We start from the raw sequence: 17,832 nt of genomic DNA, 5'->3' as shown, positions 1-17,832 counted from the left end.
CACATAAATACAACACACCTGTATAGAGTCACATAAATACAACACACCTGTATAGAATCACATAAACACAACACACCTGTATAGAATCACATAAATACAACACACTTGTATAGAATCACATAAATACAACACACCTGTATAGAATCACATAAATACAACACACCTGTATAGAATCACATAAACACAACACACCTGTATAGAATCACATAAATACAACACACCTGTATAGAATCACATAAATACAACACACCTGTATAGAATCACATAAACACAACACACCTGTATAATGTCACAGACACACAACACACCTGTATAGAATCACATAAATACAACACACCTGTATAGTGTCACATAAATACAACACACCTGTATAGTGTCACATAAACACAACACACCTGTATAGAGTCACATAAACACAACACACCTGTATAGAATCACATAAACACAACACACCTGTATAGTGTCACAGACACACAACACACCTGTATAGAATCACATAAACACAACACACCTGTATAGAATCACATAAACACAACACACCTGTATAGAATCACATAAATACAACACACCTGTATAGAATCACATAAACACAACACACCTGTATAGAATCACATAAATACAACACACCTGTATAGAATCACATCAATACAACACACCTGTATAGAATCACATAAATACAACACACCTGTATAGAGTCACATAAATACAACACACCTGTATAGAATCACATAAATACAACACACCTGTATTGAATCACATAAATACAACACACCTGTATAGAATCACATAAACACAACACACCTGTATAGAGTCATAAACACAACACACCTGTATAGAGTCACATAAATACAACACACCTGTATAGAATCACATAAACACAACACACCTGTAATATATTCACATAAATACAACACACCTGTATAGTGTCACATAAACACAACACACCTGTATAGAGTCACATAAATACAACACACCTGTATAGAGTCACATAAATACAACACACCTGTATAGAATCACATAAATACAACACACCTGTATAGAGTCACATAAATACAACACACCTGTATAGAATCACATAAATACAACACACCTGTATAGAATCACATAAACACAACACACCTGTATAGAATCACATAAATACAACACACCTGTATAGAATCACATAAATACAACACACCTGTATAGAATCACATAAACACAACACACCTGTATAGAATCACATAAATACAACACACCTGTATAGAATCACATAAATACAACACACCTGTATAGAATCACATAAACACAACACACCTGTATAGAATCACATAAATACAACACACCTGTATAGAATCACATAAATACAACACACCTGTTTAGAATCACATAAACACAACACACCTGTATAGAATCATAAACACAACACACCTGTATAGAATCACATAAACACAACACACCTGTATAGAGTCACATAAATACAACACACCTGTATAGAATCACATAAATACAACACACCTGTATAGTGTCACATAAACACAACACACCTGTATAGAATCACATAAATACAACACACCTGTATAGAATCACATAAATACAACACACCTGTATAGTGTCACATAAACACAACACACCTGTATAGAATCGCATAAATACAACACACCTGTATAGAATCACATAAATACAACACACCTGTATAGTGTCACAGACACACAACACACCTGTGTAGAATCACATAAATACAACACACCTGTATAGTGTCACATAAATACAACACACCTGTATAGAGTCACATAAACACAACACACCTGTATAGAATCACATAAACACAACACACCTGTATAGTGTCACATAAACACAACACACCTGTATAGAATCACATAAACACAACACACCTGTATAGAATCACATAAACACAACACACCTGTATAGAATCACATAAATACAACACACCTGTATAGAATCACATAAACACAACACACCTGTATAGAATCACATAAACACAACACACCTGTATAGTGTCACATAAACACAACACACCTGTATAGAGTCACATAAATACAACACACCTGTATAGAGTCACATAAATACAACACACCTGTATAGAATCACATAAATACAACACACCTGTATAGAATCACATAAACACAACACACCTGTACAGAGTCACATAAATACAACACACCTGTATAGAATCACATAAATACAACACACCTGTATAGAATCACATAAATACAACACACCTGTATAGAATCACATAAACACAACACACCTGTATAGAATCATAAACACAACACACCTGTATAGAATCACATAAACACAACACACCTGTATAGAGTCACATAAATACAACACACCTGTATAGAATCACATAAATACAACACACCTGTATAGTGTCACATAAACACAACACACCTGTATAGAATCACATAAATACAACACACCTGTATAGAATCACATAAATACAACACACCTGTATAGTGTCACATAAACACAACACACCTGTATAGAATCGCATAAATACAACACACCTGTATAGAATCACATAAATACAACACACCTGTATAGTGTCACAGACACACAACACACCTGTGTAGAATCACATAAATACAACACACCTGTATAGTGTCACATAAATACAACACACCTGTATAGAGTCACATAAACACAACACACCTGTATAGAATCACATAAACACAACACACCTGTATAGTGTCACATAAACACAACACACCTGTATAGAATCACATAAACACAACACACCTGTATAGAATCACATAAACACAACACACCTGTATAGAATCACATAAATACAACACACCTGTATAGAATCACATAAACACAACACACCTGTATAGAATCACATAAATACAACACACCTGTATAGTGTCACATAAACACAACACACCTGTATAGAGTCACATAAATACAACACACCTGTATAGAGTCACATAAATACAACACACCTGTATAGAATCACATAAATACAACACACCTGTATAGAATCACATAAACACAACACACCTGTACAGAGTCACATAAATACAACACACCTGTATAGAATCACATAAACACAACACACCTGTATAGAATCACATAAATACAACACACCTGTATAGAATCACATAAACACAACACACCTGTATAGAATCACATAAATACAACACACCTGTATATAGTCACATAAACACAACACACCTGTATAGAATCACATAAACACAACACACCTGTATAGAATCACATAAATACAACACACCTGTATAGAATCACATAAATACAACACACCTGTATAGTGTCACAGACACACAACACACCTGTATATAATCACATAAACACAACACACCTGTATATAGTCACATAAACACAACACACCTGTATAGTGTCACATAAATACAACACACCTGTATAGAATCACATAAATACAACACACCTGTATAGTGTCACAGACACACAACACACCTGTATAGAATCACATAAATACAACACACCTGTATAGTGTCACATAAACACAACACACCTGTATAGAGTCACATAAATACAACACACCTGTATAGAATCACATAAATACAACACACCTGTATAGAGTCACATAAATACAACACACCTGTATAGAGTCACATAAATACAACACACCTGTATAGAATCACATAAACACAACACACCTGTATAGAATCACATAAATACAACACACCTGTATAGAATCACATAAATACAACACACCTGTATAGAATCACATAAATACAACACACCTGTATAGAATCACATAAACACAACCCACCTGTATAGAATCACATAAACACAACACACCTGTATAGAATCACATCAATACAACACACCTGTATAGAATCACATAAATACAACACACCTGTATAGAATCACATAAACACAACACACCTGTATAGAGTCATAAACACAACACACCTGTATAGAGTCACATAAATACAACACACCTGTATAGAATCACATAAACACAACACACCTGTAATATATTCACATAAATACAACACACCTGTATAGAATCACATAAACACAACACACCTGTATAGAGTCACATAAATACAACACACCTGTATAGAGTCACATAAATACAACACACCTGTATAGAATCACATAAATACAACACACCTGTATAGAGTCACATAAATACAACACACCTGTATAGAGTCACATAAATACAACACACCTGTATAGAATCACATAAACACAACACACCTGTATAGAATCACATAAATACAACACACCTGTATAGAATCACATAAACACAACACACCTGTATAGAGTCATAAACACAACACACCTGTATAGAGTCACATAAATACAACACACCTGTATAGAATCACATAAACACAACACACCTGTATAGAATCACATAAACACAACACACCTGTATAGAATCACATAAATACAACACACCTGTATAGAATCACATAAATACAACACACCTGTATAGAATCACATAAACACAACACACCTGTATAGAATCACATAAATACAACACACCTGTATAGAATCACATAAATACAACACACCTGTATAGAATCACATAAACACAACACACCTGTATAGAATCACATAAATACAACACACCTGTATAGAATCACATAAATACAACACACCTGTATAGAATCACATAAACACAACACACCTGTATAGAATCACATAAATACAACACACCTGTATAGAATCACATAAATACAACACACCTGTATAGAATCACATAAACACAACACACCTGTATATAATCATAAACACAACACACCTGTATAGAATCACATAAACACAACACACCTGTATAGAGTCACATAAATACAACACACCTGTATAGAATCACATAAATACAACACACCTGTATAGTGTCACATAAACACAACACACCTGTATAGAATCACATAAATACAACACACCTGTATAGAATCACATGAATACAACACACCTGTATAGTGTCACATAAACACAACACACCTGTATAGAATCACATAAATACAACACACCTGTATAGAATCACATAAATACAACACACCTGTATAGTGTCACAGACACACAACACACCTGTATAGAATCACATAAATACAACACACCTGTATAGTGTCACATAAATACAACACACCTGTATAGAGTCACATAAACACAACACACCTGTATAGAATCACATAAACACAACACACCTGTATAGTGTCACATAAACACAACACACCTGTATAGAATCACATAAACACAACACACCTGTATAGAATCACATAAACACAACACACCTGTATAGAATCACATAAATACAACACACCTGTTTAGAATCACATAAATACAACACACCTGTATAGAATCACATAAATACAACACACCTGTATAGAATCACATAAACACAACACACCTGTATAGAGTCACATAAATACAACACACCTGTATAGAATCACATAAATACAACACACCTGTATAGAATCACATAAACACAACACACCTGTATAGAGTCGTAAACACAACACACCTGTATAGAGTCACATAAATACAACACACCTGTATAGAATCACATAAGCACAACACACCTGTAATATATTCACATAAATACAACACACCTGTATAGAATCACATAAACACAACACACCTGTATAGAGTCACATAAATACAACACACCTGTATAGAGTCACATAAATACAACACACCTGTATAGAATCACATAAATACAACACACCTGTATAGAGTCACATAAATACAACACACCTGTATAGAGTCACATAAATACAACACACCTGTATAGAATCACATAAACACAACACACCTGTATAGAATCACATAAATACAACACACCTGTATAGAATCACATAAATACAACACACCTGTATAGAATCACATAAATACAACACACCTGTATAGAATCACATAAACACAACACACCTGTATAGAATCACATAAATACAACACACCTGTATAGAATCACATAAATACAACACACCTGTATAGAATCACATAAACACAACACACCTGTATAGTGTCACAGACACACAACACACCTGTATAGAATCACATAAATACAACACACCTGTATAGTGTCACATAAATACAACACACCTGTATAGTGTCACATAAACACAACATACCTGTATAGAGTCACATAAACACAACACACCTGTATAGAATCACATAAACACAACACACCTGTATAGTGTCACAGACACACAACACACCTGTATAGAATCACATAAATACAACACACCTGTATAGAATCACATAAACACAACACACCTGTATAGAATCACATAAACACAACACACCTGTATAGAATCACATAAATACAACACACCTGTATAGAATCACATAAACACAACACACCTGTATAGAATCACATAAATACAACACACCTGTATAGAATCACATAAATACAACACACCTGTATAGAATCACATAAATACAACACACCTGTATAGAGTCACATAAATACAACACACCTGTATATAGTCACATAAATACAACACACCTGTATATAGTCACATAAACACAACACACCTGTATATAGTCACATAAACACAACACACCTGTATAGTGTCACATAAACACAACACACCTGTATAGAATCACATAAATACAACACACCTGTATAGAATCACATAAATACAACACACCTGTATAGAATCACATAAACACAACACACCTGTATAGAATCACATAAACACAACACACCTGTATAGAATCACATAAATACAACACACCTGTATAGAATCACATAAATACAACACACCTGTATAGTGTCACATAAAAACAACACACCTGTATAGAATCACATAAATACAACACACCTGTATAGAATCACATAAACACAACACACCTTTATATAGTCACATAAACACAACACACCTGTATAGAATCATAAACACAACACACCTGTATAGAATCACATAAACATAACACACCTGTATAATGTCACAGACACACAACACACCTGTATAGAATCATAAACACAGCACACTTGTATAGAATCGCATAAATACAACACACCTGTATATAGTCATATAAAGACAACACACCTGTATAGTGTCATAAACACAACACACCTATATATAATCACATAAATACAACACACCTGTATAGAGTCACATAAATACAACACACCTATATATAATCACATAAATACAACACACCTGTATAGAATCACATAAACACAACACACCTGTATAGAATCACATAAATACAACACACCTGTATAGAATCACATAAATACAACACACCTGTATAGAATCACATAAACACAACACACCTGTATAGTGTCACATAAACACAACACACCTGTATAGAATCACATAAATACAACACACCTGTATAGTGTCACAGACACACAACACACCTGTATAGAATCACATAAACACAACACACCTGTAATATATTCACATAAACACAACACACCTGTATAGTGTCACATAAACACAACACACCTGTATAGAATCACATAAATACAACACACCTGTATAGTGTCACATAAACACAACACACCTGTATAGAATCACATAAATACAACACACTTGTATAGAATCACATAAATACAACACACCTGTATAGAATCACATAAATACAACACACCTGTATAGAATCACATAAACACAACACACCTGTATAGAATCACATAAACACAACACACCTGTATAGAATCACATAAATACAACACACCTGTATAGAATCACATAAATACAACACACCTGTATAGAATCACATAAATACAACACACCTGTATATAGTCACATAAACACAACACACCTGTATAGTGTCACAGACACACAACACACCTGTATAGAATCACGTAAATACAACACACCTGTATAGAGTCACAGACACACAACACACCTGTATAGTGTCACATAAATACAACACACCTGTATAGTGTCACATAAACACAACACACCTGTATAGAGTCATAAACACAACACACCTGTAATATATTCACATAAACACAACACACCTGTATAGAGTCATAAACACAACACACCTGTATAGAATCACATAAACACAACACACCTGTATAGAGTCACATAAACACAACACACCTGTATAGTGTCACATAAACACAGCACACCTGTATAGAATCACATAAACACAACACACCTGTATAGAGTCATAAACACAACACACCTGTATAGAGTCACATAAACACAACACACCTGTATAGTGTCACATAAACACAACACACCTGTATAGAATCACATAAACACAACACACCTGTAATATATTCACATACAGGTAAACACAACACACCTGTATAGTGTCACATAAACACAACACACCTGTATAGAATCACATAAACACAACACACCTGTAATATATTCACATACAGGTAAGCACAACAGACCTGTATAGTGTCACATAAACACAACACACCTGTATAGAATCACATAAAAGGTAAACACAATACTCCTGTATTTAATCACAAACATCATATATTAGAAGGAATTATTTTCAAAGTATTGTACAATTATTTTTACAGTAACAATATTATTAAGCTGGATTCCTTCCAGGTCTTTTAACTGTTTATCATATACTTAAAACATATGATATTGCAAAAAGTACTGATGAAGGAAAATCATTCTGTATTTTTGATGTATTGAAGGCATTTAATAAAGCATGTCATAAGGGACTTTTTTTTAAGTTCCAGACTTGTGGTATTTCAGTATTTCAGGCAGTTTATTAGAGCTTTAGAGTTAACTATGTAATAGAATTCAAAGAGTTACATGTAATGTACAGAAATACGTCCCAGTGCTAAAAGGGAACAAAAGAGTTCCACAAGGGATCTATTGAGCAGCTCAGTAATTGCTTATTCATTGATGGTAATATTTAGAATGTGATTCAGAATTAACTGGTGTATATTGAAAGCTAACTTATCTTCATGTCTTTTGATTTAGGAATCGGGGTTGGAGACATTGGCCCCAAACTGTCTATGAATCACGTAGACAATGGGTACCTCATACTGAACAATGTCCGTATCCCAAGAGAGAACATGTTAATGAAAAACGCACAGGTATTGATGTATTCTCACACGTTTCAATAAAGCCTTAACATTTAGACAAAGTTCACAAACAAATTTGAATTTATATTTGTTTTTTTTTCAGTTTTGATTTATTTAGAAGGTTGCATTATGATTAAATATTATTGTGAAAATAACAGGGTGCCACTTCACTTGATTGAGCGTGCAAATTGACCCCTTGAATTCAATAAAAGCGAGTTTGGATGACCATGCTATGTCATTTTGTCAATGTGATTGGTCACTGAGAATGAAAGTAAAACCTGTTTCATTGAAATCTATGAGAAGCCTTGCCCAAACGTTTGCACGCTCAATCAAGCGAAGCGTCATGCTTCATTTACTGAAACGATACTATCTATCATTACATCCAGTGGTTTTCATGTCAAATAATTGCTACTTTGTAACCATTTGATGTGAGAAAATTCATAGTCTTTTTTTGGATATTGGGAATTTTTCAATGTTGAATTCTTTCATAAATATGAAATTATAGGATCAACTATTGATTGGTTGTACAGGTGGCTACAACTTTTTTCAGAACCTTTAAATTGCTACAGTCCAATACTCTTTCTCATCAAGACGTTATTGTTGCAATTGCAACTTGTACTTAAAGTATTTGTTACAAAACTCACCAATTTCTAATTAGTAGAGTTCAACTCGTTAATTTCCAATTAATAGTTACTGTAGAGTTCAACCTATTGATAGAAGTGCTCAACTCACCAATATTCAATTAATAGAAGTGTTCATCTAACAAATATCCAATTAATAGAAGTGTTCAACTCACCAATAAGTGTTCAACTCACCAATATCCAATTAATAGAAGTGTTCAACTCACCAATAAGTGTTCATCTAAGAAATATCTGTTTAATGGAAGTGTTCAGCTCACCAATATCCAATTAGTAGAAGTGTTAAACTTAGCAATATCCAATTAGAATTTGTATTAAAGGTTAGAATAATTGACTAAATGCAGATTAATCCGAGTGATTGTTTTGATGTGGATTTGATTTTGTTGTAAGGTTAGTAGAGAAGGACAGTTCACCTCCAGAGGACCAAGCAAGGGAAACTACTCTGCCATGATTTTGGTGAGGGTTGAGATTGTGCTGTGGTGCTTTATTAGTCTCAGTAATGCCAGCACCATAGCTGTCCGTTACTCAGCCATCCGTAGGCAGTCAAAATTGGATTCTAGGTAGGTTGTACATAAACCCAGTTATGGAATATTTCATTAAAACTTTAAGGGCATTGGCAAATTAACTAACATGATAACAGAATGAACCAAATTTAACAATAAAATTTCTTATACAGTGAAACCTGTCTAATCCTTAATAAATTTTGTTGGTTATTATAGTCAAGAGGAGAGTAAAATTTTGGACTACCAGACACAGCAGTACAAAGTGTTCCCCTGTCTTGCCACGTCTTATGCTCTGTTTTTCATCTCCAAGACTCTCAGGAACCGGTACACGAGAATCCATGCTGAGATGATGAAAGGAAACTACAAAAACTTACCAGAGGTACAATATTATTTATTAGGTTTGTAGTGACTGTCTACGGATATATATCGGGTTGATTAATGTCATAAACGGCGAGGCGAAGCAATATAGATGATTGATAGAAACATGTTTGATTTGGTTGTGATTCCACCATATTGTCGACTGTAAGAGGTCCCTGCCAGATATTATTAGTTACACAGTCAGTTTGGGATGTAATACGGAGTCATTCAGGGTGTGAAAGGGAAATTGGTATTGGGCAAGGCAAAGCCGAGTCCGCATACGGATTTCCATTTCACACCCTGGATGACTCTGTATTGTGTCCCAAACTGACTTTGTAACAAATATATCCCACGGAAGACCTTTAGAATTTGTTGAGATTTCAGTAACATCTTTGATATATATTATTCAATTACTAAATTGAATTACAAATGCATGTGTCACATCAAAAATCATATATACTTAAGTTTGTAATCAAAACATCACAATTAAAAATATGAGCACTAACATTAAATAAACAAATCATGTATGTTAAGATTGAATACAGACATACATTAAAAGCTACGGTAGCTGGCATACCACCCTTGCACGGAGACAGTGTATTGAAATTTTGAGTCGTTATATGATTCATAAGTTGCCAAACTCTCTGAATGGAGACGCTATATTGAAAATTTCAGGGGGGGGGGGGGGGGGGGGGGGGGGGGGGGGGGGAGGGGGGCATGTGATTTGTTAACTGACATTACAGTTGTCAAACTAATATACTGTTCGGATGGAGACCTACATTTTAATATAAAAAATTTCAGGGCGTCATGTGATTAGCTTTTATCCCATCAATTATCTACGAATTTGTCTGAAGCGGGATAAAGTGATATGTACAGCAATCACGTGGTACAATTAAACCAAATCGATGAAAAAGTGACATTTTAGTCAGAGAGAAAATAATACCATATTTGTTTTACAACTCAAAGGACTTGGAATAACAATGAAGTGGCTGATAATCTATCATAAAGCTCAAAAGTTAAGACCATTAAGGGACTTCATACAAAAAGCTTGTAGACACTCTACAGGCCACATTTTTCAGCCGAGTTGCGTAACAAATCTCAGCTTTTAAATTGGCTTAGGATGAGTGTCCAGTCGGGCGGGCGGGCAGCATCCACAATTAGCTTGTCCGGTCTCTAACTTTGATACTGTTTGGTGCATCTTTGTGAGACTTACATGTACATAACATGATCACATCCAAAAGAGAAGGTTCTTATTTATTTTGAGGTCAAAGGTTAAGGTCACTTTGTCACTAAATGCCATAGATTTGAGCTTGTCCAGTCTCTAACTTTCATACTACTAGGGGCATCTTTGTGAAACTTACATAACATGATCACATCCAAAAGAGAAGGTTCCTATTTATTTTGAGGTCAAAGGTCAAGGTCACTTTGTCACTAAATGCCATAGATTTGAGCTTGTCCAGTCTCTAACTTTCATACTACTAGGGGCATCTTTGTGAAACTTACATATCATTATCACATCCAAAAGAGGAAGGTTCCTATTTATTTTGAGGTCAAAAGGACAAAGGTCAAGGTCTCTGTCACTAAATGCCATAGATTTGAGCTTGTCCGGTCGCTAACTTTCATACTACTTGGTGCGTCTTTGTCAGACTTGCATATTTTGATCACATCCAAAAGAGGAAGGTTCCTATTTATTCTGAAGTCAAAGGTCAATGTCTCTTTTTCACTATATACTGTAGATTTGAGCTTGCCTCTAACTTTTATACATGTACTTGCTGGTGCATGTTTATCAGACTTCAAATCCTGATGACATTCAAGATTCATGTTGCTTTTGAAATCCAAAGGCCAAAGGTCAAGGTCATTATCATACTAAATACCTATTGCGGCCATTCAAAGCTTCATACTTATAAACTATATTAAATACGTGCATGTTTTTACTTTGTGAATGCAAGTATGCATAATTTTATCAGAAATGTTCACATTCACAAATTAGGGTCATTCCAATGAACACATTCCAAACTGCAACTTGGCCACACGCATCTTTGATGCGTTTTAGCGATTTTTGCTCCATTGATTTGATGCTTCACATTTTTCTTTGTTATTAAGAGAAGAAAATCCCTATTGATTTTGAGGTCAAAAGTCAATTCCATCGCTTTGTATGAACACTCTCGTCTGTAATGTACTGTAGATACCTGGTGTGTTCTGATGACTATTTTTTTTAGATTCACAGTCAGTCTGCTGGGATGAAGGGCCTGATGTTCTGATAACTATTTTTTTTTTAGATTCACAGTCAGTCTGCTGGGATGAAGGGCCTGATGTTCTGATGACTATTTTTTTTAGATTCACAGTCAGTCTGCTGGGATGAAGGGCCTGATGTTCTGATGACTATTTTTTTTAGATTCACAGTCAGTCTGCTGGGATGAAGGGCCTGATGTTCTGATGACTATTTTTTTTAGATTCACAGTCAGTCTGCTGGGATGAAGGGCCTGATGTTCTGATGACTATTTTTATTTTAGATTCACAGTCAGTCTGCTGGGATGAAGGGCCTGATGTTCTTATGACTATTTTTTTTAGATACACAGTCAGTCTGCTGGGATGAAGGGCCTGATGTTCTGATGACTATTTTTTTAGATTCACAGTCAGTCTGCTGGGATGAAGGGCCTGATGTTCTGATGACTATTTTTATTTTAGATTCACAGTCAGTCTGCGGGGATGAAGGGCCTGATGTTCTTATGACTATTTTTTTTAGATACACAGTCAGTCTGCTGGGATGAAGGGCCTGATGTTCTGATGACTATTTTTTAAGATTCACAGTCAGTCTGCGGGGATGAAGGGCCTGATGTTCAGATGACTATTTTTATACGCCCTTCTTTAGACGGGACGTATTATGGTTCAGCGATGTCTGTACATCCGTCCGTCCATCCGTCCGTCCATCCATCCGTCCGTTCGGGGTTTTCTCTTTATAATTTCATTTCCCTTTCACATATCATGCTGAAACTTACTGTGTAGCTTCTTTGTGGGTCACGCTAGATCATACTGCAATTTTGATCCATTTCGACCCTTTTTCCAGGAGTTGTGCCCCTTATTTGGAAATAATTATTATATGGAGGGTACATAATTTGTCCGCCCTACTCCTCCCACAGTTTTCAAATGAGAGCCTTCTTAGTTTGTGGAGTGTTTGTATGAGTATTGAAGATGTGCATGTGGGATGGATTTTGATTTTCTACAATTTTTGAGAAAATTACAGGTTGTTGAACTTAGTCTATTTGGAAATTAATATTCTATGGAGGGTATATAATTTGTCCGACCAACTCCTCCCACGGTTTTTAAGTGAGGACCATCTTATTTTGTGGAGTGTTTGTATTGGTATTGAAGATGTGTATCTGGGAAAGAATTTTGATTTTCTTCCATTTTTGAAAAAAATTACAGGTTGAACTTGGTACATTTTGAGAAAATCTTGATTTTTAAGCTAAGACCCTTTGTTCATATGAATGTTTGTCACAGCCTCATGATGGCTGATACTACCTGAAGCAAAGTTATACAAATTATAGCACAAGAAAAACACCTTATGTAAGCATTTCATGGGCGTATTATGTATCGTTTGTGGTACTCTTGTTTTAGATTCACAGTCAGTCTGCTGGGATGAAGGGCCTGATGTTCTGATGACTATTTTTTTTAGATTCACAGTCAGTCTGCTGGGATGAAGGGCCTGATGTTCTGATGACTAATTTTTTAGATTCACAGTCAGTCTGCTGGGATGAAGGGCCTGATATTCTGATGATTATTTGACTATTTTGTTTAGATTCACAGTCAGTCTGCTGGGATGAAGGCCCTCGCCTCGGAGATGACTGTGGAGGTTATGGAGGTCAGCAGACAGGCCTGTGGGGGACACGGTTATCTGGCCGCATCTACCCTAGGGGATATAGTGATAGGGGCCAAGTCCCTCATCACTGTGGAAGGGGAAAATACTGTGTTATATCTACAGGTGGCTAGGTTTGTGTTTTCTGATTTTTAGTTGATTTTGGTATAGCAGTGTTGTGTATGTACATGTAGTGTTGTGAGGTGGTGTTTAAGGTGAAGGTGCCTCTGTTATCTGTTACACGGACACTAGGTGAGGTGTGACCTGTCAACAGGGGATGCTTTCTCCTCCTGGACACCTGATCCCACAACTGGTGTGTCCAAGGGTCCTTGTTTCTCCTGGTCTTAATTTTGTATTTCACTGTTTGTGATCTTCACTTTGTCCTGAGGGAAAGGTTGAAGGTATTGTGAAGAATACAGTATAATGGGTATTTTCTGTGGTTGGATATTTTTGTGACTTGATCCATAAATGTTAGCAACTTTTATGCTGCAATTCCAATTTCTGCTGTTGCATTATTCCTATATGTACCTATAAGCATGTATATATATTTTGTGATCATAATTTTTGTTAATTTTACCTATATCCGCAAAAGATAGACAACTGCAGAAAATGCCCTTTACAAGGTATTCAAAATTGTAGCAGTGTTTCCAGAGAGGTTGATTAATTCACAGCAATGAATTCATTTACTGGTCATCACTATTGAAATCAAAATCACGTTCATTCGATATTTAGTTTGATTATTATTTGTCCAATGTCCTAAGGAAGTACTATATCGAGATGAGAATACTTGAGTAGGTACTTGATGAAGAGGTTCGCTGCAGCCGCGGGTGAAGAACCTCTGTCCGGATCAACAGACTACCTCAACAAAGACCCTAATGAATACCGTTGTCCCCTAAAATCTCCCAGGGACTGCAGAAATGTGGGACTACTGTGTGAAGTGTACAGATTCCGAGCTTATGTGTGAGTAACACTAATGAATCATGGATTCATCATTTTGATCACGTTTCAAACATCCAAATTAAACAATGAAATGGTTTCAATAAATGAAGTGAAATGGAGAAGTGACAGTTATATAAGAGTGATGTTTTTGTTGGATTTATCAGAATGATTGCAAACGCTGCAAAGAAACTACAGAGAGATATAGAGGCAGGAAAGAAACAGCATGTGGCCATGAATGATAACTTGGTGCAACTAGTCAGAGCAGCGAAGGTTAGCCACCCTGATTGTTTTTTTTGTTTTTTTTTAAATATGATAATGATAAAATTCATATAGCATCATATATAAAAGAAATTACTCTAAGGTGCTTACTATAGTGGCAATGTCATGTGCATTTTGCAAAATACATAACCATATACAGTATATGGTATTAATTAAATCACCCAGCCTATTTGACCTATTAGTCACTTGTATATTTCAGTTTATATGTATATACGTAACGCTATTAGATTATTTGTACAAATTGTGTTTTCTTTTTCTTTTTTCTTTTCTATTTGACTGTTCCTGATGCATAATAGCAAACAAGTATGCTGTTTGAAATTTGCCCAATTTCTTTAATTCTTTTGAGGATTTGTATTGGTTCTAGGCCCACATGATGTACTGTATGATTAAAGACTACAATGAGAGTATGAGTCAGTTGCAGACAAGCTTGCCTGTTGCAAATGCTTTGCATTATTTGCAAGTATTCTTCAGTGTGTTCAACCTTATCAAAAATGGTGGAGATTTTCTGGAGGTAAATGTTATTATCAAAATATATTTGATGAATGTATACTCAAGAAGAACAATTCAAGTGCCAGCAGAATTATTGTCAAGTACTGCAGTCATGTGACTTTTTCTTTAGAATTGTTTTCAAGTACTGCAGTCATGTGACTTTTTCTTTAAAATTGTTGTCAAGTACTGCAGTCATGTGACTTTTTCTTTAGAATTGTTGTCAAGAACTACAGTCATGTGACTTTTTCTTTAGAATTTTTGTTATGTACTACAGTCATGTGACTTTTTCTTTTGAATTTTTAGGTCAACTGAGTAAACTCAGGTGACCTATTGCAATTGGTTTTCGTCCGTCGTCAGTTGTCCGTCGTGCGTTAACAATTGAACATTTTTAACTTCTTCTTAATAGCTACCAGTCCAATTCTTTTCAAATTTGGTATGAAGCATCATTGGGACAAGGGGGACATAAATTGTAAATTTCAGGACCCCAGCACCTCTGGGGCCCTAGGGGCGGGGCAAAAACTGCCCAAAATTGACCAATTTTCAAAAATCTTCTTCTCAAGAACCACACAATGTAAGAAAAACTAAATGCATAGTAATGTAGAGCAGGAAGGCTTCTACAAAAATTGTAAATTTCATGATCCCTGGGGTAGGGGTTCTGACCCCAGGGTGGGGGCAAACTTGTTACATAGTGTTTATGTGTAAAACACTTAAATTACATCTTCTTTAATGCTATTGATACTAAATTGAAAGTAACTAGATATTTAGGAATAACAGGTAGTCCTTTACCAAAATTGTAAATATTATTATTCCAGGGATAGGGGTTTTGGTATCGGGGTGGGGCCAAAATGGTCAGTTATCAAATGTGTGAACAATAGACATTTTTAACTTCTTCTTGATAACTATCATTCCAATTCTTTTCAAATTTGGTATGAAGCATCATTGGGACAAGGGGGACATAAATTGTAAATTTCAGGATTCCTGCACCCCTGGGGCCTTAGGGGCTGGGCAAAAACTGCCCAAAAATGGCAAATTTTCTTCTCAAGAACCACACACATATAAGAAAAACTAAATGCATAGTGATGTAGAGCAGGAAGGCCTCTACCAAAATTCTAAATTTCATGATCCGCTGGGTAGGGGTTCTGACCCCAGGGTGGGGCCAAACTTGTTACATAGTGTTTATGTGTAAAACACTTAAATAACATCTTTAGTGCAGTTGATACTAAACTGAAAGTAAATAGATATTTAGAAAGAACAGGTAGTCCTTTACCAAAATTGTAAATTTGATGATCCCAGGGGTAGGGGTTTAGTATCAAGTTGGGGCCAAAATGGTCAGTTATTAAATGTGTGAACAATAAACATTATTAACTTCTTGATAACTATCATTCCAATTCTTTTCAAATTTGGTATGAAACATATTTGGAACAAAGGGAACATAAATCGTAAATTTCAGGATTCCTGCACCCCTGGGGTCTATGGGTCAGGCAAAAACTGCCCCAAAATGACAAATTTTCAAAAATCTTCTTCTCAATGACCACACACATGTAAGAAAAACTAAATGATAGTGATGTAGAGCAAGACAGCCTCTACCAAAATTGTAAATTTTATGATCCCCTGGGTAGGGGTTCTGACCCCAAGGCGGGGCCAAACTTGTTATATAGTGTTTATGTGTAAAACACTTAAATAACATCTTCTTTAGTGCTTTTGATACTAAATTAAAACTAAATGGATAAAGCAGGTAGTCTTTTTCCAAAATTGTAGATTTGATTTTCCCCAGAGTAAGGATTTTGACCCCAGGGTGGGGCCAAACTTAGT

General features: G+C 35.4%; 1 protein-coding gene across 3 annotated transcripts in view; it reads left to right on the top strand.

Moving 5' to 3' along the window:
* LOC125654647 (peroxisomal acyl-coenzyme A oxidase 1-like) overlaps positions 1-17,832 on the top strand; it is a 42,651-nt gene that overhangs the window by 18,377 nt on the left and 6,442 nt on the right. For all 3 annotated transcript variants that reach the window (XM_048884639.2, XM_048884640.2, XM_048884641.2), the window contains 7 exons: positions 8,856-8,971; positions 9,988-10,157; positions 10,317-10,479; positions 14,257-14,447; positions 15,109-15,273; positions 15,417-15,522; positions 15,896-16,042. In XM_048884639.2, coding sequence (XP_048740596.2) covers positions 8,856-8,971; positions 9,988-10,157; positions 10,317-10,479; positions 14,257-14,447; positions 15,109-15,273; positions 15,417-15,522; positions 15,896-16,042 — 1,058 coding nt within the window. The remainder of the gene's footprint in view (positions 1-8,855; positions 8,972-9,987; positions 10,158-10,316; positions 10,480-14,256; positions 14,448-15,108; positions 15,274-15,416; positions 15,523-15,895; positions 16,043-17,832) is intronic.

The sequence above is a fragment of the Ostrea edulis genome, chromosome 7, assembly GCF_947568905.1.
Source record: "Ostrea edulis chromosome 7, xbOstEdul1.1, whole genome shotgun sequence".
NCBI classification, from domain to species: domain Eukaryota; kingdom Metazoa; phylum Mollusca; class Bivalvia; order Ostreida; family Ostreidae; genus Ostrea; species Ostrea edulis.
The sequence above is the reverse complement of the archived record's forward strand: the minus strand, read 5'-3'. Positions and strand labels throughout refer to the sequence as shown.